Below are 27,119 nucleotides of genomic sequence, written 5' to 3' on the forward strand. Positions count from 1 at the left end.
GGGGAAGAGGCGGAGGGGAAGAGAATTCGGTTCAGCACTCCTGAAGGCTGAATCCCGGACCGGGTGTTCCAGTGAGATGGGGGCTCCGAGCGAACGGGGCGCTTCGATCCCCGCCCCCTCACCGCGCCCCTTCCGCGGTTCGGGCTCTCCCCGCTCCCCCCCAACCCCTCCCACCCCGCCGCCACGGTCCTGGGTCACAAAGGTTGTTGCCAAGCACCCGGCGAAGATGCGGCCAGGGAACAGCAGCCGCCACTCTGGAGCGTGAGGCCCGCGGAGTTCAGCAGGTGAGACCACGGCCCGGATGGTGGGACCGGGCCCGGGCTCCCACCACCACCTCCGCCTCGGCCAGATCCGTCTGGCCCCTGCCCCGGGGTAGGGAGGGGGAGCCTGTTCCTCTCAGGGCAGCTCCAGCCCCTCGGGATCACAGTTCATAAGGACCTCAGCTGCACTTTGACGCTGTCTTCCCCGTTCCCAGGTGCGGAAATGAAGGGACTGGGTTTCTTGACATGGGAGGAAGGGTATGAAGGGAAAACCTTTGGGGCTAGAAGCAGGTGTTCCCTACCTGGGAGCGCTTAGAGCAGCTTGAACAGACTGACTAGGTTCAAATCCTCCTGAAGTGGATGATGGAGACTCGTGGCTGGTAGGATCGAGCGGTGAACTAGCTTTATTTGATCCTTATGTAAAAGTGGTGGAAGGGACCTGGGGTCAGACGCTCTCTTTCACCCCATGTTGGTTCTGCTTAGTATTTCGGCTGGACATTCGATAAAGTCTTTTCCCTCTGGCCCTATTTCCTCTCAAGAGACAAGGAAGAAGGGCTCCTGGATTTTTTTTTTTTTTTTTTTTCTGTATCATACATTCAGAGTTAACACTCTCCACCCCGACCTTGTCTTGATGGGGTACCAGAGCAGCCCTGATCCTGGATGCGTGCTCTTAGGGCCAGAATATCAAGTACCAGAAGCCTTTCACAGGCTGTTTCAAACCGATAACTATCCCTTGGTTGTCACTTTCTCATCCTAAGGCAGTCCAGATATTTGAACACAGTATGCACAAGAGCTTGCATACCTCAGGAGAAACATTCCCAGCCGGAGGAAATCAACAAATCTTTCTACTAACCACTGTCAGGGGCAGGTCTTCTGTTTCAAATGTCACCAACAATTCTCTTTTCAAAACAAAACTTCACTGTCTCACAAACTATGGTGAGGTTGTCAAACTTCTCCTGGGCCATTACTGGGTGGGATGGGATCCCATTTGCTGCTACCTTTGTGGAAGAATAGTGAAGATACAGAGAAATACACTTGACTAGAAAGAAAAGGGTCTGCCGTGCCCCTTATCATAGTAGGTAGGTGCTGAATAAATGTTACATCTCTCTTGAATTCAGTGAAATCCTTTATATACTGACAATTTTAAAGTAGAAAGATGGAAAGTGTAAATTCTACTTGGGTAAATTTTGAGTTAGCGACATATCCTCCACGCCTTTTCCTTTATCTTCAAAGAAGAAAGGAAAAAATCTCAACCAGTGGGTCTTACACAGATAAAAAAACAAAAACAAAACATACCCAGTGAAGTGAAAGTCACTTAGTCATGTCCAACTCTTTGTGACTCTACTCCTGGCCAGAACACTGGAGTGGGTAGCCATTCCCCTCTCCAGTGGATCTTCCCAACCAAGGCTTCAAACCCAGGTATCCTTCATTGCAGATGGATCATTTACCAGCTAAGCCACCAGGGAAGCCCAAGAATACTGGAATAGGTAGCCCATTCATTCTCCAGCAGATCTTCCCGACCCAGGAATTGAACCAGGGTCTCCTGCATTACAGGCAGATTCTTTACCAGCTGAGTTACCAGGGAAGCCCAAAAAACACATACATAGGAGAACCAGAAAAATCTTTAAAAACTAAAAAAGGACTGGTCTTGGGAACTTTTTCCCCTCCTGCCTTGTGTAATTCCTCTGAGGTGGTGTATAAGTACCTCAGGGCGCCGAGAGAGCTGGTCACGTGTCAAAAGAGGTTCTGACTGTCCATAATTAAGAATAGAAAAGCTGAAGTTCCTTAAAGAAAAAGCGTAAGTTCTCAAACTGTAAGGTGCATCAGACTCCCTTGGAGGGTTTCTTTAAGTGCAGAATGCAGGGGACCCAAGAATCTGCATTTCTTCCATGTTTCCACAGGATGCTTAAGGCGCCAGTCCCAGAATCATACTTTGAGAACCAACGGTATAAAGTACATGTGATTTAGTCACAAATACCTGGTGAGACAGGCCTTTCTGAGCACCCATCCACAAATGTCTCACCATGGAGTGCCAGCAGCCTCTGCCACCTGAGAGGCACAGATTCTGTCTTTAGCAGTTATCAACACAGCACAGATCCTAATACCAAACAGGGCTACTCTTTTGGACAAATCCATTTCCTCATTTGTACCATGGATAAAAACCTACCTTCAGAGGCTTGTGATTAGGTTTAATAAAGTACACACAGCAGTTACCAGATTCAATACTTGTCACTATCCTCTACTGCCCTTTATAGAACTACTTGTATCCTAACAAAGTACTGGAATCTGTGTTCATGAGAACTACAGAGTAAGGTAAAGTTAATACTGAGACAGAGATGTGAATTTGAACAGCCCTACCCTCGCCAAAAGCATGCTAGGGAAATTCCATGTTCTGATTCCTCTCCTCTAGGACTGTCAATGGCAGGATACCAGCTCTGGTCACCATGGACCCCACTGGATGAGAGCTTCCAATGGCTGCGGCATACAACACCTACCCCTTCTTCCAAGCACCCCTTTAGGGCTTCCCCCTGCTTCCCACATACCCCTTCTGACCTTGAAGTGCAGCTGTGCTTTCAAGAGGTCACTCTAGTCCTAGACAGCCCTTTCCTGGAGCCTGGGGTGAGTCCCAAGTTGCCCTATCACACATCAGAGCTCCGAACCATGAACAACAAGAAAGGGCTGGTCAGGAAGCCTCAGCCTGTCCGCCTCAGTGGAGTGGATTCTGTCTTTGGCAGGGTCATCACAGCTCAGCCACCAAAGTGGACTGGGACCTTCAGAGTTTCAGAGAAGTCAGCCTTTTGCAAAATCATTAGCCGGGAGCACCAGTGGCCCACTGGACTTAAGGAACCTCAGATTCAGATGACAGTGACCATGTGCAAACAGATGTTACGCTCCATCCTCTTGCTGTATGCAACATACAAGAAGTGTACCTTTGCCTTGCAACATTCCAAGTAAAGGGTCCCATCTGATTCCTGTTCCTCACACCATGTCTTTCGCTATGTGCCTGAAGCTTATGTAGAGCTGTCCCTGTAAAGGAAACTGCTTGTCCCAGCTATTTTGCTTTCCAGTCAGGCGGTGACAATTCAGGAGCCCCTCTCCTCCCTTTCCCTCCAAAAATGGGCCAGTGACAGAGCAAGGGAGGAGAACATTTCCACTGTAAAGCCGAACAACCATTTGAAAGAGAGTCAAACTAGCACTGACATGTACCATGTGATAAAGAACCATTAAACCATATACACCAATGAGCCTACTGTGACCTCATTTCAACACTAAAACCACAATGAGGTGGAGAAACAAAGAATGTCAAGGAAGGAGATTATGGATTCCTATGTACATGAGGATAAAGGGGTCAAAAATGTGTATATAGGTCAATGATTAACCTCCCCACCAAAAAACAACATAAAAACCTAACCACCCACACCCTAACATTACTGGAGAGTATGAAAGTAGGTAGAAATATTAACAAATATTAAATATTAACAGTCTGGCACTGAAATAAGAGCAGAAGACATGAAGAGTTCCCCATTTTAGCTGAAGTGTATGCTTAATGTTTTATTTTTAATCAACTACAAGCCATTTTGTAGTATTCTTATAACTAGATTATAGGTATAACTCAGAATAATGTGGAAATAAAATTTATGCAAAGTTAACATGAGTTGGATGCTGCCCTTTTCACCTTTGTCTTATATGTCTACATAACCACCAAAAATTTAAAATGCAGCCAAACGTTTGACTTTCTTTGAGCACTACAAGAAATCTGTCACTCTTCCAAAAAGATCACAAATGTGTTTTCATGTCAAATAAGACAGTCCTTTTAATAGGGAACAGATCATTTTAATTCTCCATTATTTCTCTGCACAAACTCCAATTCAGTCCCACCTACGAAGGAAATTACAAAAGATCGCTGAGGTAGAACTGAGACTTTATTTGAAAACTGGTACAAGCTTAAATTGTAGAATAAATCCAGAGTTTCAAAACCAGCTCCCAAAGCCTAGAATCATGACTGTTCTGCCGTGTTCACTCAAATGGGTAAGCAATGCTACCTTCGTCTTTAATATAGTAGACGTTAAGCCACCGTCTTTAACGTTAGTAGACAATCTGTGAAATCCACAATTGAGTTGATTCAATAGAACCCCCTTTTTAAGGACAAAATAGGATGCTTCCAGTTAGGCAGACCGGCAGCATCTGTGACCCTGAACACTGTGGTGAGTGGCTGGCAAGGACGGGAAGGAGCACCTTTCTGTAGCCTACTCAGTCGTCATCACTCTCATCTTCATCACTCTCTCGCTCCTTTTCTCCATCACTTGCTTTATCTTCTTCGCCACCCTAAGAGGCAAACGATAATTATTTGGGGTCATCTGATCAACCTCATGACTTGCAACACTGCTCCCACAGCATGTACAACTGCACTGTTTCACTGTTAAAACCAATGATAGGTTTAAACCATTCTTTTGAGAAAAGAATCAGAGGCTGCTCCATTCTCCTATCATGGCCTTAAAGCCTTGAAGCCAGATTTGGTATTCTTGAAGATGGTAGCCTTGAAGATGATAGAGGCAGCCATTTTGATACTGACTTGGGCCATTCGGCAACCCAACCATGTGTGATTTTTAAATAAGCTCACAGCACTACAGCATGTATATGACACAGGAATAAAATGGGCATTCAGTATAGAATGAAATGTTGGTTAAATTCAAAATACAACAGGAATCCAGCATAAGATTCTCTCTGATCTGCAAAATCTAATCTGAGAGGTTTGCTTAGGACAAAGCATCAAATAGAATATTGTCTGCCTCAAACTTTTTTATGAGAACAAGGCAGAGGCATTCGATACAAATAAAACAGAGAACCATGTAATAAAATAGTTTTTCATACTAAGTGATCTTTTCACAGCCTCAAATGGCATTACAAATTATATCCAGATTCTTAAATCTGAGATTCTCGATATCTATAACCTGTCCAAATTGTAAGAAACTTTTATAAATATATTTTTCTTTGCTTTAAAATCTCAACAGCATCAGGAGTAGCCCAGAAGAGCATAAAGACTACCACTATTATTGTAGTCCTCAGTGGTGACAGCTTTTGATTCTGTGCTTTGGCTTTTACATTTCTATTTTGCATATTCAAACAACATGTTTAAATGGTTTAACTCATTCTTCTCAACACTCACAAAACACTTTGACCTCTTCCTATCTCCCCTCTAAAATGGTTTCAGATACGAATTCAGGGAAAAACAAGAGGCTATAATGGAAGGGAATTTTCAACTGTATAACATACGGCACAACCTGAGATACTCAACAGTGATTATAATAGTGTGTGTGTCTGCCTCACAGAATTCACCTAAGGAAATAATTATAAACTTGGGTGGGAGAAGTCCTGCACGTGTGTGTGTGTTTTCTGGCCCTCACAGAATTCACCTAAGGAATTATAAACTTGGGTGGGAGAAGTCCTGCACGTGTGTGTGTGTGTGTGTTTTCTGGCCCTCACAGAATTCACCTAAGGAATTATAAACTTGGGCGGGAGAAGTCCTGCACGTGTGTCTGTGTGTGTGTGTGTGTGTGTGTGTGTGTGTGTTTTCTGGCCCTCACAGAATTCACCTAAGGAAGTAATTATAAACTTGGGCGGGAGAAGTCCTGCACGTGTGTGTGTGTGTGTGTTGTGTGTGTGTGTGTGTTTTCTGGCCCTCACAGAATTCACCTAAGGAAGTAATTATAAACTTGGGCGGGAGAAGTCCTGCACATACCTCTGCTCCTTGGAATGATGTGTCACCCTCACTCTCATTTGCAGTGCTCTCCTGGGAATTCTGGGATATAATCTCTTCACCCTGAATGTGAATGGGCCAAGACAAATGGTGGGTTATAATGATCACACATGGGTCTCAAGGAGAGAAAGGCTTAAGTTTATAGGCAAGGCAAAAAAAGTCATTCAAATATGATCAAACACAGACACCAACCTATGATCCAGCAGCTAGAGAAGTGATAATCAACCCAAGGCTTCTGGGATGCTTCTGGCTCTCACACAAATGCAGTTTTACAAAAGATTCATCTTTGTATTCCAGTATAATACTAGTTTTACATGGCCAGATTGTATTGGTGACTCTTTCAGGTAATGCTCAATATGATTCTAAACTTTCTCAAATACCTTAAAGTATGTGAACATGAACATCAACACATCAACTATATACAGGGCTTCCCTGGTGGTCCAGTGGCTAAAATTCTGCCTGCCAACGCATGGGACACTGGTTCAATCCCTGGTCTGGGGATATCCTATATGCCTCAAGCACCATGCACCACAACTATTGAGCCCACATGCAGCAATTACTGAAGCCCAAGAGCCCTGGAGCCCAAGCTCCGCAATAAGGAGCCACTGCAGTCAGCAGCCTGTACAACTAGAGTAGCCCGTTTGCTGCAATGAGAGAAAGCCCTCAAGCAGCAATGAAGACACAGCATACCCAGTAACAAAAATAGATAATTTTTTTAAATTGAATCTAAAAAAAAAAAAAAAGAAAACCCACACCAATTACAAATGGCCATTTAGAGGCTGAAAGATAGTATACTAAAGTGGTTTAGGAATACCAAATCTGGATGAGGACTGTTAGGACTCAAACCTTTTCTGCACTCATATTGCTGAATGGCAAGTTACTTAACCTCTCTGAGCTTCAATTCTCATAATAACAAGAGTATCTACCTAATAACACTGATGTAAAGAAAGGAAGCTAACACTATGGGGATTTATTATTTTCATGTATGAATTATGAGACTCAGATATTATAAACATGAATGATAGGGGCTTGGGCTGTATTTGAAAAATGGTGTTACACCAAAGAAACAGTATAAACAACACAAGATTTCAGCCCATCAGTCAGACAATTGAAAGAAGTAAGGAATGCTAACTTGTTAAAATCAGTCAGAAAAAAAAAAAAAAAATCAGCACAGAGAATAATTTCAGGAATAGAACAGACTGCTTTTAGAGGGAAAAAAAAAAAAACTAAACAACAAAAAAAAGTTTCTCCATAGTTGTAGAAAAAGGTTTTCCTGATCTGCTTCTCTGTCTGAGGCCTTTTTTATTAATACATCAATGGTATGTTTTGGTGCCTCTGCTGCTGCTGTTGCTGAGGGGTGCAACCTGCAACCAGGGCCCAAGAACAAAGTAACTTTAAGAGCTAAACAGTCACTTAAGAGAAAAGTAGTTTTGAGTATTGAGAGAGTGGAGCTTAGGTCACCTTCCTTAGATACTTTCCAATGCTCTCACAAAGAACAGAAGAGAAGGAGATTATCATTGGTAGGGTCCCAGGCTTACCTGCAAGTCCCGATTTTTAAGATTGCCCAGCCAGAAAGCCTCTCTGCAATTGTTGAGGATAAGCATGGCTTTCACTCGGCAAACTAACAGTTCCAGGGTCTTTTTGAGCAAAGGCACATGTTTGGTGAGTTTTGTGTCCTGGTGAATCTGAATGGAAACAAATGCAACCAATTCATCTGCATTTATCATCGTGCTTTCACGTTTCCTATACAGAAACTTTCGAACTCCTAACACCCTGAACACTCAACAAGAGCATAAGCCCTGCCAATATAGACCAGAGACACATTCCCCAAATAGTAGTCTGGTAGAGTACTCTGAAAATTCTCCAAGCCAGGCTTCAGCAATACATGAACCATGAACTTCCAGATGTTCAAACTGGTTTTAGAAAAGGCAGAGGAACCAGAGATCAAATTGCCAACATCCGCTGGATCATGGAAAAAGCAAGAGTTCTAGAAAAACATCTATTTCTGCTTTACTGACTATGCCAACGACTTTGACTGTGTGGATCACAACACAATGTGGGAAATTCTGAAAGAGATGGGAATACCAGACCACCTGACATGCCTCTTGAGAAATCTGTATGCAAGTCAGGAAGCAACAGTTAAAACTAGACATGGAACAACAGATTGGTTCCAAATAGGAAAAGGAGTATGTCAAGGCTGTATACTGTCACCGTGCTTATTTAACTTATATGCAGAGTACATCACGAGAAATGCTACGATGGATGAAGCACAAGCTGGAATCAAGACTGCTGGGAGAAATATCAATAACCTCAGATATGCAGATGACATCACCCTTATGGCAGACAGTGAAGAACTAAAGAGCCTCTTGATGAAAGTTAAAGAGGAGAGTGAAAAAGTTGGCTTAAAGCTCAACATTCAGAAAACAAAGATCATGGCATCCGGTCCCATCACTTCAAGGCAAACAGATGGAGAAACAGTGGAAGACTTTATTTTTGGGGGCTCCATAATCACTGCAGATGGTGACTGCAGCCATGAAATTAGAAGACGCTTACTCCTTGGAAGGAAAGTTATGACCAACCTAAACACCATATTCGGAGAGGGCAATGGCACCCCACTCCAGTACTCTTGCCTAGAAAATCCCATAGATGGAGGAGCCTGGAAGGCTGCAGTCCAGGGGGTCGCTGACTGAGCAACTTCACTTTCACTTTTCACTTTCATGCATTGGAGAAGGAAATAGCAACCCACTCCAGTGTTCTTGCCTGGAGAATCCCAGGGACGGGGGAGCCTGGTCGCTGCTGTCTATGGGGTCACAAAGAGTCGGACACGACTGAAGTGACTTAGCAGCAGCAGCAAACAACATATTAAAAAGCAAAGACATTACTTTGCCAACAAAGGTTCATCTAGTCAAGACTATGGTTTTTCCAGTAGTCATGTATGAATGTGAGAGATGGACTGTAAAGAAAGCTGAGCACCAAAGAATTGATGCTTTTGAACTGTGGTGTTGGAGAAGACTCTTGAGAGTCCCTTGGACTGCAAGGAGATCCAACCAGTCCATCCTAAAGGAAATCAGTCCTCAATGTTCATTGGAAGGACTGATGTTGAGGCTGAAACTCCAATACTTTGGCCATCTCATGTGAAGACCTGACTCATTTGAAAAGACGCTGATGCCGGGAAAGACTGAAGGTGGGAGGAGAAGGGAATGACGAGGATGAGATGGCTGGATGGCATCACCAACTCAGTGGACATGAGTTTGAGTAAACTCCGGGAGCTGGTGATGGACAGGGAAGCCTGGCGTGCTGCAGTCCAAGGAGTCGCAAAGAGTCGGACACGACTGAGCGACTGAACTGAGCTGAACTGAGAGTACTCTGAAGAGAATGGTAGTTGTCCTTTAAGCTAAAGCAGCCTAGAAGACATATCACCAATACCTCTCAGTTCCTCATCATAATCTCTCATTGATCAATTATCAATGAATTTACCTAAAATATTCTTGAACACATATTATACTGACATTAATCAATAGAAAGTACCCCTTTGTAGTGGAGGGAGTCCTTAAAATTCCACTGTTCAGCACCTTAAAAATTTATAAGCAGGGGAGGAAGTGAATGACAGGCACTGGGTGGAAGAATCAAGGGCTTGCCAGTGACTTCACAATTCCACGGTTCTGTGCCCCTTCAGACAAAAAGTGACAAGGACTCAACTGTACACTTTAAGTGGAAAAGTCCTTGAATGCTAAAATATTCTCAGAAGAGACAGATGTGTTCCTTGACTAGGAAATAATACAGCAGAAAAGCTCTAAAAACAGCTGCTTTTAGAACTCCTTCTCATCTCCAGTAGAGTCATCACTTCCTTAATATTCCTTCTGCCCAGAGTATGGTACGTAGTTACACACCCACCAACATTCTCTTACCAAAGAAGAGGCCCCAGAAGAAACAGGGCTATGGAGTTTGAGTCAAATTTCAGATGCAGAAATTTCCCTCGAGATGATTACCCAATCTCAGCCAGCAACTGAGGCTTTGACCACTCTGATAAACTGCCTTTGGACAGACATAGTCTCAGAAATAAAGACTTAAGAAGGGTAAAAAAGGAAGAAGGCACTGGAGCCCCTGGGTCTCCAAAGAGCAACCACAGATTAAACCAACAATTGTGACCTGCTTTCCCTCTTACCTTGGAATGCCCACACAGGTGATGAAGCAGTCTCGTGCTCAACTGGAAGGTTTCCAGTAAGCTCAGAACATCTTCCTACAACCAACAACACGCACAAATGCCGTATGAAACATTCTCATTTCACTTTACGTGCAAGATATCCTTGCAACCAAGAGTACCAAAGACATCAAGCCTCAGGTTCTGCCATAGATGGACAATCATCTCTTTTTCAAACTGACGTAGTGTTGATTTAAACTTCAGGTGTACAACACAGTGATTCATAATTTTTCAAGTTTATATGGATTTGGCCCTCAAACAGAAGGAGGAGTGCTCACTGGCTGTCCTCCCCTCTCTTTCTGTGCTATGAGGGACCAACCAAATATTGTGAGAGTGTTCTGCAAAGTTCAACTTGGTAAATACATGCAAGAAATCATCTCCTGGACTTGCCTGGTGGTCTAGTGGTTAGGACTCTGGGCTTACAGTGCAGTTTATGACACAAATGAGTTTTCTTTCCTTTTTTTATAATTCCTGAGACCAGACCCAGAAAAGTACACAGGAACAAATGACACACTAATATGTGAGGTCCTGGGACGGCAGTAGCATAATAAAACCAGGCTAAAAGAAACCATCCTCGGCTCTGGAGCAGAAGTCGGAAGGTGGGTCCACTAGGGAATCGTCAGTCCTCCATGGGCGTCTCTGGGACAGCTGGTGACCAGAGGTGCCTGCGTCAGTCTGTGTCCAGAGCCGGGGTGAGGGAGCTGTCCCCATGGCTGCCCAGGAGCCGCTGTGGACATACTTTCTGAACCACTACACAGAGCATGCCTGTGCTCTCTGCTCTCAGTTCTTACCCGGTGTTTTCTAAAACTGAAATCTAGGAGCGGCATACACTGCTTCAGAAATGCTTCCACAAAGAGACGCCCATACTGAGGAAGAGAAGAGAGAAGCTGGTGAGGACCTCTCGCTGAGGTCTTTCGTGGGAAATGCCCCTGCCTGAGGCAACACAGCATTTCTCAGACCAGAGTGTTTATTTTCTTTTATATGTAAAAAATAAATCGGAAAGGGTTCAAAAGGTTAATTCAGAGAATACAGCTTAATGCAAAGGCTAAACAGGCCTGTTTCGTCCTGAGTTAAGCATCCTTACCTGCCTCACACACAGTCAATGTGCGGGGTATTGCTCAGCTTGAGAATGAGAGCACAGAGGAACTGAGGGGAGCCCCTGCTCCCAGAGGGCAACTTACTCTCAAAAGGAATAAACTGGGTAGAGCTGAGGAAGCACATGACCAACTGCCCAATTCACCCATCAGGAAAAGGACTCCCCCTTCTCAACCATCCCTCACGCTGGCATCAGTGCGGGGTGTGAGTAAAGAGGAAGAGAGAAGCCAGGAGACAACAGTACGGGGCACCATCTCCTGGAAGGAACTGCTGGGAAAGGGGAGAAGCATTCTCCCTACTGCCTTCCTTAGCTCTTAACCCAATGTGTTTATCACCAAATCTAGGGCTAATCCAGGATATTCCCCTGGAGGATACCAGAAGGCCAGCTCCCACATCGATGAGGCCACCCACGGGCTTTAAAAAGAGGACTCACCCACTCCTCCTTCCTTCCTGTTGACTGGGAAGGAATGGCAGGGAGTGACTACTGCTCCTTAAGCCAATCATCCTAGTTCTAAGACTAAGTTTTCAAACTCATAGGAAAATTGGTTTCTCTGGTTATCCAACTAATATAGGAAAACATATCCATGGTCTTTTATAGACTACCTATTAGCAGAGATTCTGGAGACTGGCTTGTGGGCAAGGTATTAAGCAATTCCACTCAGCTGATCCAAAGGAAGAATAAACACTAAAGAGGGCCCAGTCTATTGCTCACCTTCAAACACGCAAACAGAACAGGACGACTATCAAACACCTGGAAAGATGAAGGACAAGAAACCAGAGCTGAGATCTGCTCCTCTGAGCACCCCAGCCTCTTCCCCACCGTGCAAAGCACAGCTCTGAGTGTTGTACAGACGTCTAAAATGAAGGAGGCACATCAACATGTCAACAAATCAATCACAAAGAATAAAGTAATCACTGTAACTGAAGTTCAAGAAAAGAAGAGGGGAGCATAGAGGAACAAGGAATTGATTCCAACAGGGAATGTTAAGATGGCATTGCAGAGATCCCAAACCTTGATGGGAAGCCTGAAGAAAGAGGCAGAAAGGAAAGAAAAACATTCTAAGCTTGGGGAACAGTCTGGGCAAAATCATGGAGTGGAGGAGAGCAGAGTGTACATGAGGGATAAAGAAGGCATTCAAGTTGGAAGATGGAGACCACGGGGAATGTGCTCAGATTCATGGTGTGGTGAGAGAGTATGGGAGAATGATGGGTGGAAGGAGTCATTAAACAGTATGGCACAGACTGGAAGGAGGAAGGCAGAGAAGGGAAAGACACTGCACAGGAAGCAGGGACGGTGTTATCCAGGATGGGCAGGGCACAGGGACAAGATGGGGAAACAGGTGCCCAACAAAGGGTGGGGAGGAGCTGAGAGGGTCCATTTTGGAAGCCAGGCCCCTTGGCAGTTTCTGCAGTTAGCCAGTGAGATGGAACAGGGAGCCTCTCCATACTTACCTTTATCAGGTTGATGAGGATACTGAAGTCTCGAACAGCCATGTTCCAGTAGAGGAGCTTCTCTTCATGAATCTGGGGGTAGCCAAATATACAGCCATCTTTGAATTGCAGCCAAATACTTCTTTTACCATGTTCCCACTAACATATGATTCTTGAACTACAGAGCTCTACAGAGATTTTAAACCAAGTATCCTCCTAAACAGATGTGGCAACCAGTGAACCCAGTAGATGGTTTGGAGGCCTGCATATATGGTATCACTAGGGTACCTTATTGAGACTTTCTAAGAAGACAACTCCTCTTCAATAACTTACAAGTAGGAAAAAGCTTCTGCAACATATCCCTGTAGTTTCTCTGATTCCCTAAGCAAGCTCTTGCTCCTAGAAGGCTAGCTCTGCTCTGGTTAGCAGGTTGCCAAGGCCTAGGACCACAGCATCTGAAACAGGCTTGTTAACCTCATGCCAGCTCACAAGTTGCAGCTGGGTACATGAGGCTGCAACCAAAGATATTTTTTCCAGACTAGGTCTATGGAGTCCAAGGTTATCCTTAGGAAGTAGCAGGGAAAACAGCTTAATTCTCACTTCCAACTAGAAGAAAGGACATCAAGAACTCTTCGAAAAAAGTTCTGGATCTCAGTAAGTTAAAGGAAATAGCTTAGGAGAAAATTCTAGACCCAAGGAGAACAACCAGAATCTTCCGAATAATCCAGAGTCTGCTTCCTGAGGTGGGACAATCTGACTCACCTGCTGTGAATCTGCTGCTGTTCCAGCCTGAAGACCTTTCACTGTCTTCTCTAGTTCAGCCATCATTACTCGGAAGAAAATGATGAACGTGGTCCTACAAGAGAAAAGTATGACACTCACACAATGATGCACTCATCACAAAGAAAGTCCTGGGATGAAACCAGGGAACCCAAAGTGATTTCCCTCCCTACCTCTGGAAACATGCTTTCACTAGGGTCTACTCTAGGAGGATGTGAGAGCAGGAAGGATTTAGAAATGAGCCAAGAAGACGGCCTGTGAAACCATGGGATTAATTTCATGAAGGGACAGTGTGGTGGCAGAGAAAGAGCAGGAAAGTAGTGGTCAGAAGATTCAACTTTAAGTTTCTAGTTCCAAGCAAGCTCCCTCTCTAAAGCTCATTTTCCTCATCAGTAAAACAGGGGAAATGAAATCTACCTCACAGATTCATCTAAAGGATCAAATGAAATAAGGAATATAAGAGTGCATTATAAACTATAAAGACCATATGAATATCAGATAACCACTGATACTATGAGACACAAAACCCATTAAGTGACACATATATGGTTAGACACAATAACCACTGTATCCTTCTAAAGGTGGTTAAAATATTGGAAAAATAATTTCACATATAAAGAGTGAAAGCACTGAAAAAATTTGGTGATTAAATATCCAATGTCTCTAAAAACTGTAACTACTGAAAAGTCATTCCTCAATAATATCCTTTCATATGGGCGGGGTGAGGACTGCTTGAAGCTTGAAGAGAATTCATAGCAGACATTCTATGTGTTGAACAAATGACTGCACATACCTTCTGTATCAGAACTAGATAAAGAGTAAGGTAGTTATTTGGAACCTACATACATTAGTATGATTCTAACTTACGGAAAGGACTAGAGGAGAGTGCTCCCTTACCAGGTCAGTGTAGGGAATGTGGAAGAAGAGGCTTCTTTTGGAGAGTTGATCAGCTCTGGGACACCAACACCAGCAATTTCCTCTATGGCCTTCAGTACACTGTCTGTGTGCTCCAGGTAGATGCTGTATTGATAGCCACAGGAGTATGAACACACATTACAGAATTTCTAAATCAAGATTTCTTTCTTGAGACATATCCAGGTACTAAGCTTTAAACCAACTATTAGCAATTATTTTATTAATCTATTTTTTGCTATGCCACACGACTTGCAGAATCTCAGTTCCCCGGCCAGGAACTGAACCCAGGGCCACAGAAGTGAAAGTGCTGAGCACTAACCAGTGGCTCACCAAGGAATTCCCAACATTTATTTTTAATAACATAAAGATTCCAATTACTTTTCAGGAGTAAAGGAAATGATGTCTCCATTAGAAATACAGTTAGACACCATGAAGTGATGGCTGTGTCTTAGATATGGTAGGCAATAATAAATATCTGACTCATGGGTTAACAAGGCAGGATACAACAGCAGACTCCTCCACTTCCTCTATGATTTGATTTACTAAAGAATTGACAGCATAAAACAGAACTAGAGGATCTGAAAATCCACATATTCTAAATTACATTAATTTCACACCTATTTCACTGCTTCCAAATTATCATCAACCAAGATAAATTTCTCAGTTTTTTACCAAACAAGGGATCCAAACAGGGGCAAATGGAAGGCTATTTGGCTTGTGGACAGAAGCTGAGCCTCTTACCCAAGCAAAGCCTGGAGCTGGTCATTAGGAATGCTGCTCCTCTCTTTCTCTCCACTAGGCCACACTCGACAGAGGAACTGTTTGGCCAGGGAAGCTGTTGGTGAAACAACACAAATTTGATTCACGGAAAATGAACTTAATTCTTGTTTTGCAGTCTTTGGGGGATGATAATTGATCAAAAACGTTATTCTTTTATATTTACTATGAAGTTCCTAGACTAACAGACAATTTTGGGGGCGGGGGGGAAGCTTTCATGAGTTCCTGCTCTATTAGTCCTTCTACCAGAAATAAACCCATTTCTCTAAGACCTAACATGCCCCACCCTCTTATCCTGTCTTGACACAAACATGAACCATACAGACACACAGAGTAAGGAGTGCTGCTGGGCAGTGGGAAGTCATCTCAGGTACTCCTTGGCAGGCCAGTAAACAATAAACAGTATGGGCCTCCAAGGTTCATATAAAACCCTCCCCCTTTAAGGAACAGGAATAAAGGTTTTGCATTTTTTCTTGCTTTCTGTGTGTGCTGCCAACTAAGATTTATCAGTGAGATGCATTCTAAGAGCGATGTCAAAAGATAGTTAAAGAAAAAGATCAGGGATGGGACCAGACTTTTCTTTACACTTAATCCTGATTTCTCCTTTCTGTCCCATTTTATTAACTTAATGGCTTATGTTTTTCTGTCAAATGTCTCAGATACTTAATAACAAAAAAAAAAAAGGGAAGGATATGAATAAACAAAAGTTAAACAGCAAATCCAGCCAAGTAAACTAACCACACTCAGTTTAAGCCATGTCAGCAGAGCTCAGACATAGCTCCTACTGGGACTATGTCCTTCTTGGTATAGAAAGAGAGTATATCCACAGTGATGGAGAGATTTGCTTGTAAAATTTACAAGGTTCTAGGAAGCCCCAAGTTTACTAGTCTATTCATGAAGGACAAAAAGAGGATCCATCACCAATTTGTCTTTTGTTCTCAGCAGGAGCTGCAGATTTCTCCAAAATGACCATCAAAAGTCTAAGGAGATAAAGAGCACACTGGAAACTGGGAATGCTGGCATGGAAATTCTGCAAGTAATGGAAGCTCTGCCTGTAAAGAGACAAAAAAAAAAAAAAAACCCACCATCACAAGTATTACAGATGTGTCTAAATCCATGAGTTATACAAGTCCACTGAAATGCCTGATGGTCTAAGCAGAATCCTCCTCATTTGCAGGTGCTTTAGTAGAACCTTCTTTCAAGATCTTATGGAGAAATGTAACTTTGTATGGAGAAAGCCAGGGTGTAGAGGCCTGACCCAGTGTATGGGATGCTGGCATTGAAGAGAGTCATGTATGCCAAGATAACCAAGTGCTAGCCTAGGCCATGCTGATATGTGCAACCTCGGGTAAATTATTTGCTCTTTAAGGCAAGAGGCAACACTGAGTATAATGTTTAAATTATGGGTTAAGGTAAAAGGAAGGTGCAAGGACAAGGGACAAGGTAAAAGGAAACGATAAAGCAGAACTTGATAAATGTATCATATGTAGTTAGCTTTTCGTGTTCTGAAGTAATAGCAGATGAAGAAACACAATTAATCTAAAATCATAGTTAAAATAAAACCAGAGTCAACTACTGACTGGTGGAAAGTAAATCAAACAAATTTAAAAGAACTGTATCGAAAATGAAATAAGGTGCTAAAGGCAGACTGCGGACTCAGTGATGGCCTAGGCTCTCAGGGGAGGTAAGGGAAAGACCAAACTGCTCTGGGTGAAGCTGGGGCAGAGGCTGAAGCCATGCTCCTTAGAGCTCCTTCTCATCTCCTGTGCTCTCAGTCTAGGCTCCTCTTCTTTCAAGATGCTGCTGCTGCTGCTAAGTCACTTCAGTCATGTCCGATTCTGTGCGACCCCATAGACAGCAGCCCACCAGGCTCCCCCATCCCTGGGATTCTCCAAGCAAGAACACTGGAGCAGGTTGCCATTTCCTTCTCCAATGCATGAAAGTGAAAAAGTGAGTGTGAAGTCGCTCAGTCGTGTCCAACTCTTAGCGACCCCATGGACTACAGCCCACCAGACTTCTCCATCCATGGGATTTTCCAGGCAAGGGTATTGCAGTGGGGTGCCACTGCCTTCTCCTCTTTCAAGATGAGGGAAGTGATAACTGACTGCTACCTAATTATCCAACCCAATTAGGAGACAGAGTAGGTACCTAGATAATCAAGAGTTGACTACACCTGGCTAGCACCTTCATCATTGTTACCTGAAAATACAAACTTTACAGGATGAAGGATACATGAGGATTTAGTTTGATTTATTCAACAGTTTCTAAAGTTTCAGGATATATCTGAATACACAGATAAGAAAGCTCACATAAATGAGGAAAAGGCACTGAAAACACCAAGTTATCTCCAAGAAATCTTGCCTGTTTTATTCCTAGGAATTTCTTTAGATAACTCTCAGGGACATGCGGTCCAGCCCACCTGAGCAGCTCCTCCATGGATTGGTCACGCTCTCCTGGCTTCAGTCGGCTAGTAAGGATCCCAAGGGCTGAGTATAGTAAATTATTATTTTGAAGTTGACAGAATCCACTCCTAAAGGAAAGTCAAGGAAAGGTAGCTGAGCTCAGTTTCAGGAAGATTATGTGGACAGCATTTAAGGATCCTGGCCACTATTCTGTACCATCAATAAATCAACAGAAGAACAAGAACTCAAGTACTGAAGGTACTCAAGCGCTAAATCTAGTCACAGCTCTGAATACCAGACTAGAAGCTGAAGGGTACCCTAAACAGTCTTTTCTTAAGGATCTATAACAGTCCTCCTCCTAGGTTTATTTCCAAGGGAAAAAAAAACTCTCCTTTATTGTATACATTTTAGAGATAACTGTCAATCTTCTCAAAACAAACAACAACAACAAAAAAATAGGAATAATTTTGTGAAACTGCTTAAATCAGTGTCTAATCCATACCAGATTAAGTCAAATCTTGACAGTTCTGTCTTCTGATTGTCTTTCCAACTATCTCTTCCTTTCCAAGCCAAGACCATCCTCTAGGCCAGGCCCTTATCATCATCCCATGCATGGATCACACCAACATCTTTTCATTGGTCTCTTTGGCTGCCTTTCCAATCCATTTAGGCCAGCATGACCCTTCTTTTGCCTGACCTTCAAGGCCCAGCACAACCTGACCCCCTAGAACTTTCACTCCTCTAGAAACATTTCCGCATCACCAGTGGTAGCCTCTCTTCCTTTCCACAAATTAATTCTGAGGGCCTATAATGTTGTATTTTTTTTTTTCCTGAATAGCTTTTTTAAAGTGTAATGGACATACACTAAACTGCATGCATTTAAAATGGTGAATTTGATTTGTGACTTATACACAAATCCAAGAAACCATCACCCCAATGAAAATAATAAACATATCTATTCCTAACAGTTTCCTCGTATTCTTTTGTAATCCAGCCCTCCTTCCATCCTCCCACCCAATGAGAGGCAACCACTGAACAGTTTTCTGTCACTACAAGATTATACACTTTTTCTAAAACTTAATATAACTAGAATCAAGTACTACACACTCTTACAGTCTTGGTTTTTATTCAGTATAATTCTTTTTTCATCCATGTTGTTGCATTTAGTATTCTACCACATAGAGACACTACAATTTGTTATCCATTCACCATTTTATGACATTTTAATTGTTTCCAACTTGAGGATATTACAAATGAAGCTCCAATAAATATTCATATAGAAAACTCTGTGCAGACATATGCTTTCATTTCTCTTGGATAAATTACTACTTTTACTAGCAGTAAAATGGTTGGGTGGTATGGTGGGTATATATCTAACTTTCTGATGAACTGCCAAACGGTTTTCAAAAGCGAGTATACCATTTTACAGTCACAACAGCAGCATGTGAGAGCTCCAATTACTCTATATCCTCACCAGCACTTGGCAAGGTAAGTCTTTTTACTGCATCCGTGCTGTAATTTTAATTTGTATTTTCTTAATAACTAACACTGCTGCACATCTTTGCATATGTTTACTTGCCGCTCACATATCTCCTTGATTAAGCATCTGTTCAAATCCTTTGTCTGGCACTGTTTTTAAGTACTGAGAATATGATAATGGCTAGTCTAGGCCTTCATAGAGCTCACAGTCCAGCAGGGAAGACAGATGAACAAATAATTATAATAAAATGTGAGAAGTTTTATCCTAAGAGTATTAGAAAAGAAGTGGGGATAAGAGAGGCAGAAAGATTTACCCAGTCTAGGGGTCAGGGAAGATGGTCCTGAGGAACTGAAGTTTAAATCCAGATCTCAAGGATGAGTTAAAAGAGACGGGGGGTCAAGGAAGGTGAAGATCCTGGCAGAAGGATGAGTATGTGTAGCCTTCTAGGTAAATGCTATATAGGGTGCTGAAATTATTTCAGTATAACTGGAGGGCAGAGTGCACCACAGTGAGTAGAACAGCAGGAGTCAGATAATAAGTCCTTAGAAGCTAAGTAGAAGAGATTGAATTCAAGAGAAATATAACGGCGATCAGAACAAAGGTGGGGTAAGATATGATCAGATTTATGTTGGGAAGATCACTTTAATTGCTGTATGAAGGAGGGACCAAAAGAGGAAAAGTGGAGGCAGAGAGAGACCAACTGTAGAGCTGTTCTAGGTCTGGTGAGAGATAACAGGAGTCTGGAAGCAGTGGAGAAGGAGAGGACAGGTAGCCATTTAGATGTAATCTAGAAGATAAACTCAATAGGATTTTGTGATCAGATGCGGAACAGAGAAAGGGTAGAGAGAAGGAAAGGGACAAAGAAAAACTCCTAGCTTCTAGCTCAGGCAACTGGTGGTGCCATCTGTCTCGCCAGGGAAAGCTGAAGGAGTGGTGGGGAGGATGAAACACGCTTTGGATGTGATGAATCTGAGCTGTCAGTGACACAGGTATAAGGAGGAGCTGAGTAGGCAGGTGGGAGTTAAATGCCTGTAGCTCAGAAGTTAAATTTTAGCCCAAATTTAACCTTGGTTGAGACTGCCCAGGAAACCTGTATGAGAACAGAGAGGCCAAGACCCAGCCCTGAGGAACAGAAGCATGTAAGGGACACACCTCCCTCATTTCTACTCTTGTCCATGCCGTGCCTTACAGTTTCTTCCTTTACTCCCCAAAGCCATCTACCCTCCAAGGTAGACCCATCAAGTCCCACAATTTCATGAAGGCATCCCTAGACACCCTGGCTTACATTGCCTGCAGCTCTTTACCACACAATCTGGAATTTATCTACAACTTGATGAGTAACAACTTCTTACAGCACTCACCCTGGTGCTATTAGGGAAAGGGTGCCACAGCGAACTAGCCAAGAATCAGATGGCTAGATTTGTTACAGGTTAGAAAAGAGCAAGTCATCTGATTTTCAAATGAGTTAGTAACAGATAAAGTGTGCCAAACCAAATTAAATGATGCAGAGACAAAAACACTTCAGAAAAAGTAAGTGTCATATTGACATAACCTTTTGGAGTCCTTTTCTTCTTTTCTACACCTCAGTGCCTTGGTGACTGTCAGGTAGAAGCAAGGACATTCTTGATTATCTCTACCTACTGTACTTGCCACATACTCACCAAGCAAAAAGCCCATGAAAAATCTGCAGTAGCCTCAGATAGCAGGAAGACATTGTGTGGTACTCTTGACCTTTAATTCCAGGTCCATCAACTACACCATGATTCTCAGCAGTTAAGCACTACAAGGGAAAGGTGCTTTTAAGACTGTTGCTTTAGCAATTGCCATCATTTTCCTTCAAGATTTTTCAGCCAAAAATGAAATCTCTTGTTCATTTAGCAATTTCTAAATCTCTATAGTGATAAGATAGGCTTCTGACCTGAAAATAGTTGTGAATGTTCTCCAGATGGTTACACATGGGGTTCAGCAGTTGAACAACCCTAAACGCGATTTCTGAGGCAGATCTCTGGTGGAGATGTGAGAATCCAATATTCCGGTTTCCTTTGCTCTATAATAAATTCAGAGTTACTAGGAAAGAAACTGTTGGATGACTTCTTTGAAACTAAGAGTCTGTTATGGGGTTTAATCAAACCTTATATCAGCAGGTAGAGCGAAAAGAAGAAACTAGGGATATATTTTGACAGAGGAAACTCAACTCAATCTTCAAATAACCAAGAGATTGGCTTTTATAGAGTACAGTGTTTGAGACGGGATCCCCTGGAGGAGGGCATGGCAACCCACTCTAGTATTCTTGCCTGAAGAATCCCCATGGACAGAGGAGCCTGGCAGGCTATAGGCCATAAGGTCTCAAAGTCAGACACAATTGAGCAATTAAGCACAGCACAACATTTGAGAAGTACAAACCCCAAATTAGTAATGAGATAAAGCTCACACAAAAATAGAAATCATTTAGTCTAATAAGAATGTAGACCAAATATTAAATTCAAGAAGAATCAAGTAACTGGATATATTAAACATTCACACCTAAAACTCTCTCATTTTGCTGTTCCTATCATCTATTTGCTTCCCCAGATGCTGCATGCATTGTCCATTAGATACACACTTGAGCTTGTGGACTGTTCTAGACAGCCAACTACCATGCTGAGCCTTGGACAAAGGCTGTTTGGGAGGGTATTAAAACCAAAACCCAAGCAAAGAACAGGATTCAGGAATTCTCAGGGCATTTGGAAATACATCTTCTGTTTTGGGTGGCTTTTTGTTTTCTCGGTTTTAGAGTTCCTTTCTAAAGCAAGGTGACTGTGGGCTGGCAACAGGCCTACCACCACGCTACCCAAAAACTATCAGAGAAACTGACAACTTATTCACTACTAAGACCTCTTTGTTTCCAAATCCACAGGACAGGCCCTGTGCTCCTGTCTGTATTAACCTTGAGGAAGGGGACTCTCCTGGCCACAGGTGTTAGCATGTTGTCCAGCTTCTGGGTGAGATCTTCCAGCAAGAAAAGCAGTTCAGGGGGCTGAAGTTGCACAACTTCTGCAGCCTGTTATAAGGAAGAAGGAAAGAATAATTCCCAACATGCTCTAGCCATCTTTTGGGGATACAGTCCATGTTTTTACTGTCTACAATGTGTAAAGAATATGATCATTACCAAAAGAAAGGGGGAAATTTCCCCCACCTCACATAAATGACTGTTGTACTCTGTCAACAAATCAAAGTCATGCATTTCCTAAGTAAAACAAAATTTAAAATTATTAAATAGTAATGAGGCAGTATAGTTTTAGAAGACACTCTTTTTCTCTAGAAATAAATGCCTCTTGTATATCCTTCCAGCTATGGACCAGTGATGCCTTTCCTAAATACCTTGGGATTAAAAAAAAAAAAAAAAGACTAATTCAAGAAATTTTTGCTTTTCTCTATTCATTAAATAATTCTTTCGCATTTTCTCTCCCTGAAACGTTTCACTACTATTAAGATAAGACTGGCAGAATCGTTATAAGTGCGTTGCACTACCAGAAATAGAATGGATCCAATGCAGTCTCACTTCAAATTTTTCACTTAACCGTACATTTATGGAGAATCTCCAAGTACAGGCTGATATAGAAATACTGAAAAAACAAAACATTCTTATAAAAATACACATTGTAAAAATCTATGGCAAAAATCCACACCATTTTTTTTTAAATTTTTTTAACCTGGAAAACCTCTACCTTCTGGTGAAATCCTGTATCAGAAAGTACCTTCTCTGTGTAAATGTCCTCCACTTTCAAGTTCATTATAAATACCATTCTTTCCTCAGAGTTTCACTGGTACTTGGTTCAGATCATGCACATAGCATGTACTACTGGTTGTCTACTTCCTTTATTAGATTATGAGCTATTTGAAGGCGAGCATCATGTTGGATGTACTACTGAATTGCCAATGTCTAGGTGAGTGGCAAAAAACTGACTCAACAAGTATATCATGGACACTGAACAAATATCGTGAAAAAGTGAAAAGAACACTGAGTAACTATAAACCAAAATAGTGCTGCTTTATAAAGTAATCCAAACAGCTGGTTATTAGCAACCTAAAGTAAGGATCACACCATTAGCATGATCTTCTGTAATGTCTAATGTACTATTAAGAAAAAAAAACAACCAAAACTTAGATTTATAAACATCAAGATGATGAGGATAATTATTTATCTACTTTTTCACATATAAAGGCTTTGGAAGCCAGAGTCCTACTTCTCCCAGTGTCATGGTGTTTTTTGTGAAAAAGGAAGAGAGCTGAGGAACTTCCTAAAAAAAGACTAAGTTCTGGGATCTCAGTTCTGTCACTTACTTCGGTGTGCATTTCAGTATCTAAGATGAACTTGGTCACAAGCCCACAACGCAGAATAGAGAAGACCTCAATGTCCATTTCTCGGAAAAAAGCGTGGTAATTCTGTAATGACACTGATGTCTTTTCTTCTTTCCCTCTGAATTCCTAAGAAGTACGAGTAACCAACAGAACAAGGTTTCTTTATTAATCTAATTTTAAATGAAGGTTTCAAAGTGCAGTTAAGCATTTACTTTATACAAAAAGTTACACTTCATTACATTCTTTTATCAACTTTCTTTTTCCAAGGTCTCAAAATATTCCTGAGACAGAGTACCCAATGTAACACTGGGATATAGGTTGCACACTGAGACTCTTGGTTGGTTTCCACTTAGGGATGAACTACTAGGCAAATCAAGGCACTATGGTGTGGACCAGAAAACTGTGAGCTTATGGACCAAAAAATCTGGCTTCAAACCCTTGCTCAAGCACTTATTAACTGTATAACTTTGAACAAGTCACCTACTCTCCCTGGGTCTTAAGTTTTCTCATCTATTATATATAGGTATCAATACTAAACTTGATTTTGGGAAGATTAGAGGAGTTATACATAACAAATACTCACAAACAATAGCTAAAGAACAGAAATAACTGGGATCCATGTGGTTTAAGCAATTTCACAAACCAACTCTGTGAGCGGTACTATTATAGGAAATTGTTAAGTATCTGTATTAAGAAACTATGCTAAGCATTTTGTGTTATCTCAATTCACTGAGAAGGGAATAATCTGGGATCAGATGAGGAAAAAAAGCTAAAAGAAGTATATTTAGAATACATCCAAAGACAGAATTTGATAATTGCTACAAGATAATTCAAAGTACTCCTGGGGTGCAAAAAAGGGAGTAATATGATCAAGAAAATAATGAGAAGAACCAGTGTGTGGTAGTGATAAATATTTCGAGTCTCACCCAACCTCTGCTACTGACAGGGTCACTCCAAGGCCTATCAGAGTTTGTTCACCTCTCCTTTCCATAACTTTTCTCTCTGTGAAATGCATAGGATAATGCTAGCCCTTGCTAATTTCACTGGGTTGTTACACATCTTCATGGAGATTCATCATTCCAATACCTTTTCCTGTTGGCTCCTCTCAGCTAGTGTAGGGTCACATTCTGAATTATCGTCCTTTGAAAGCACATCAGGGGAGGATGTTTTGCCGCCATCTGCTTTTCGTTTCTTTCCTCCTTATGTTTCAAGAGGAGAAAAGTAACTGAAATAATCAGTAATCTTGTTTGCGAAATATCACTGCCTTCAAGAAACAACCTGCTAAAGACTACCTAGAGATGAAGAAGTTAATTTTATAACCCTAAGTTACGGTTCATTGATAACCATGCTAAAGAATGGGTTCAGTTATATAACCTCTCCCATTACTGATGCCTTGACACACATAACCTCTAAGTCAACTCAACACAACACATAGGAGGAGACGGAATAAGAGGAAAAGAAAATACCTGTCTTTCCTTTCATTCTGATTTTTGCTGAAACGGCAGTACTGGTATGAGGTGTTTCTTCTAGAGTTTCCAAGTCAAAGTTTGCAAGGGGAGGAACATAGTCTGGGGTGACTGAAACAGAGAGCAGGAAGCTCAATGTATACCAACCATATACCACTGTTAAACTTGAATGATCATCACCCAAGTAGCTAAAATCTAGTTTCCAGAACTACCAAGCATGGCTGACTATCTATCAGATGCTTGCAGGTCATGTGACGCTAACCATTTTGGCACAGTAAAATGGCCAAAGATAACTTATAGAAATACTGCATTAACTGATTATGGTCAACTAACATAAAATCATTCTAAATAAAGATATAAAGTATCCAAACAGCTAAGAACTAAAAATAAACTTACATTTAAAATCTAAAGATAGTAGCAATATTTGGTCACATAGTTGTTTTACACACAATTATTTAGATGAGAGCCTGAGGGAGGCTCTGTTTTCCCCAGAAAATCAAGCTAGAATTGTAAAACAAGTTTTCTTAATGGTCAGAGGGTATCAAGAGGCCTCTCAGCTGTACTCATGGTGATGTTCAGGAAGGTAAAGGGCACTGGAAGTTTGACATCTGAAGAACCAAAGTAATTTACAAAAGCCCAACCAATGTTTTATATCTTGTCTTTTCTCAAACACCAAGGTCTCCTGGAGAAAACAATGGGAGGAAAATGGCTGTATTCATTTTTAAAAATTTCTGTTGAGCAAACATTTTCTTGTCCCACATGAATTAGGGGCAGCTATCATCGAGTCTGGCTTAAAGGCTGTCCTCTTATCTCCTCACTATTGCCCAGCAGGGTTCCCAGCCGGGACCCTTCCCTCACCTGCCAAGTGCTTTTCCAGGAGTTGCTGCAGTTCTACAATGTGCTTTAATCGGGTGAGCACCTTCCCCTTCATCTCGGGCAACTTTTGCCGACAGAAGGCATTTACAACCTGTAGAAGTACAAATCATATCTGTGAACTGTTCAGATTTTAACCTCATTTGCATTATTCAGCAAAGGCTAAAAGAGCCATTCAGTGAAAGGATCCGTGAGCCGAGTGAGCAATATCAAAGTCTTCTCAGCAAGGTGCTGCAGAGAAAAAACACCCTGGGCCAATACAGGAGGACCTAACTTTTAATACCAGTTCTACTTATTCCTAGTTAAGTAACAAGGCAGAACCTGTTACTTAACTTAACAGAAGTTAAGTAACTCTCTGCAGCTAGAGAGTACAACCTTTGGTGAAACAAGTCCAAGGTCTGCTACTTACCAGTTGTGTGACCTTGGCCAAGTCTTGAACCTTTCTGTGCTTCTATCTCTTTAACTATAAAATGGGAATGCAGTTGTGTGGATTAAGTGTGAATAAAGAAACTAGCCCAGCATTTGGCACATGTGTTTGATAAATTTTAATGACTTTGAACTCTCTGTAACTGCAATTTCATATGAATAAAGCAAGGATAGTAATACCTACCCTGCCTGTACTATAATACAGTTGTCGGGATAAGAAGAGATCATTAAAGTGAATAAATATTCTTAGAAACAATATGCATGAGAAAGGAAATGTGATATAGATATAAGATGTTACTGTCATTTTCAAAGTATTTCATTATTATTGTGCATTTCATTAAGTACAAATATATTCTAAAAGATGGTGAAAACTATCTTCATTTGATCTCACTAAATCGAGATATTAAGCGCATACCTGTAAGGAGGAACAGTATTTTCACAGTGGAGAAGGTGAAGTTATACCATGCAGGAAGCAGAATAGTGTGAAAAGGCTTAGAAGCAGTAAAGCATGGGCAACATTAAGTGAATTCTAAGCATTTTGATTTGGCTACATCAAGAGGTGCATGTAACTAGGGAAGGGTGGGACACAATCGCCAAAGAGACACACAGGGGTTAGAGGTTGGTGGACAATTTTTAAGGAGTCTCATGGGAACCAAGAAAATAGTTTCCTTTCTAGAGAAATTACAGACAGTAGGTGAAACATCCCAATAACTCTGCTCACCTCTCGGAACCAGTTGAGAGTAAGAAATATGAGTGAACACAGGAACGAACGTTCTTTAACAGACATGGACTGGAGCCTCTCTCCAGGCTCCAGGTCAGTGAGGAATATAGGACAATCTGAAAGAGAAGAACAAACATTTCTAATCTCTTTTAGTTGAAGTCAACAGAACCTGGATGCTGCCCCCAGAGCTAGG

At 41.9% G+C, this 27,119-nt stretch overlaps 2 protein-coding genes across 6 annotated transcripts in view; one reads left to right on the plus strand and one right to left on the minus strand.

The window, feature by feature from the left end:
• Nucleotides 1-133: 133 nt before the first annotated feature.
• Nucleotides 134-3,691, plus strand: FANCD2OS (FANCD2 opposite strand). 2 transcript variants are annotated; one of them, XM_019984264.2, is made up of 2 exons: nt 134-284; nt 2,671-3,691. In XM_019984264.2, exon 2 carries the CDS (start codon nt 2,679-2,681, stop codon nt 3,213-3,215), a length of 537 nt encoding a protein of 178 aa, XP_019839823.2. In that variant the 5' UTR covers nt 134-284; nt 2,671-2,678; the 3' UTR covers nt 3,216-3,691. The 2 variants fall into 2 exon arrangements, with proteins under 2 accessions (XP_019839823.2, XP_070632314.1); XM_070776213.1 differs by lacking the exon at nt 134-284 and adding an exon at nt 291-475.
• Nucleotides 3,692-4,165: 474 nt separating this feature from the next.
• The window catches only part of FANCD2 (FA complementation group D2), a 51,055-nt gene continuing 28,101 nt past the window's right edge, over nt 4,166-27,119 (minus strand). For 3 of the 4 annotated variants that reach the window (XM_070776216.1, XM_070776214.1, XM_019984787.2), the window contains 20 exons: nt 26,927-27,042; nt 25,765-25,873; nt 24,907-25,017; nt 24,527-24,639; nt 23,423-23,566; nt 22,026-22,139; nt 21,018-21,146; nt 20,761-20,879; nt 17,637-17,747; nt 16,139-16,269; nt 15,182-15,275; nt 14,423-14,545; nt 13,508-13,601; nt 12,767-12,838; nt 12,027-12,065; nt 11,011-11,085; nt 10,184-10,258; nt 7,557-7,703; nt 6,001-6,081; nt 4,166-4,586 (listed from right to left, as the gene is read on the minus strand). In XM_070776216.1, coding sequence (XP_070632317.1) covers nt 4,512-4,586; nt 6,001-6,081; nt 7,557-7,703; nt 10,184-10,258; nt 11,011-11,085; nt 12,027-12,065; nt 12,767-12,838; nt 13,508-13,601; nt 14,423-14,545; nt 15,182-15,275; nt 16,139-16,269; nt 17,637-17,747; nt 20,761-20,879; nt 21,018-21,146; nt 22,026-22,139; nt 23,423-23,566; nt 24,527-24,639; nt 24,907-25,017; nt 25,765-25,873; nt 26,927-27,042 — 2,072 coding nt within the window. In that variant the 3' untranslated portion in view covers nt 4,166-4,511. The remainder of the gene's footprint in view (nt 4,587-6,000; nt 6,082-7,556; nt 7,704-10,183; nt 10,259-11,010; nt 11,086-12,026; nt 12,066-12,766; nt 12,839-13,507; nt 13,602-14,422; nt 14,546-15,181; nt 15,276-16,138; nt 16,270-17,636; nt 17,748-20,760; nt 20,880-21,017; nt 21,147-22,025; nt 22,140-23,422; nt 23,567-24,526; nt 24,640-24,906; nt 25,018-25,764; nt 25,874-26,926; nt 27,043-27,119) is intronic. The other variant, XM_070776215.1, reaches the window with a different exon arrangement.

Source organism: Bos indicus, chromosome 22, assembly GCF_029378745.1.
Source record: "Bos indicus isolate NIAB-ARS_2022 breed Sahiwal x Tharparkar chromosome 22, NIAB-ARS_B.indTharparkar_mat_pri_1.0, whole genome shotgun sequence".
Taxonomy (NCBI): domain Eukaryota; kingdom Metazoa; phylum Chordata; class Mammalia; order Artiodactyla; family Bovidae; genus Bos; species Bos indicus.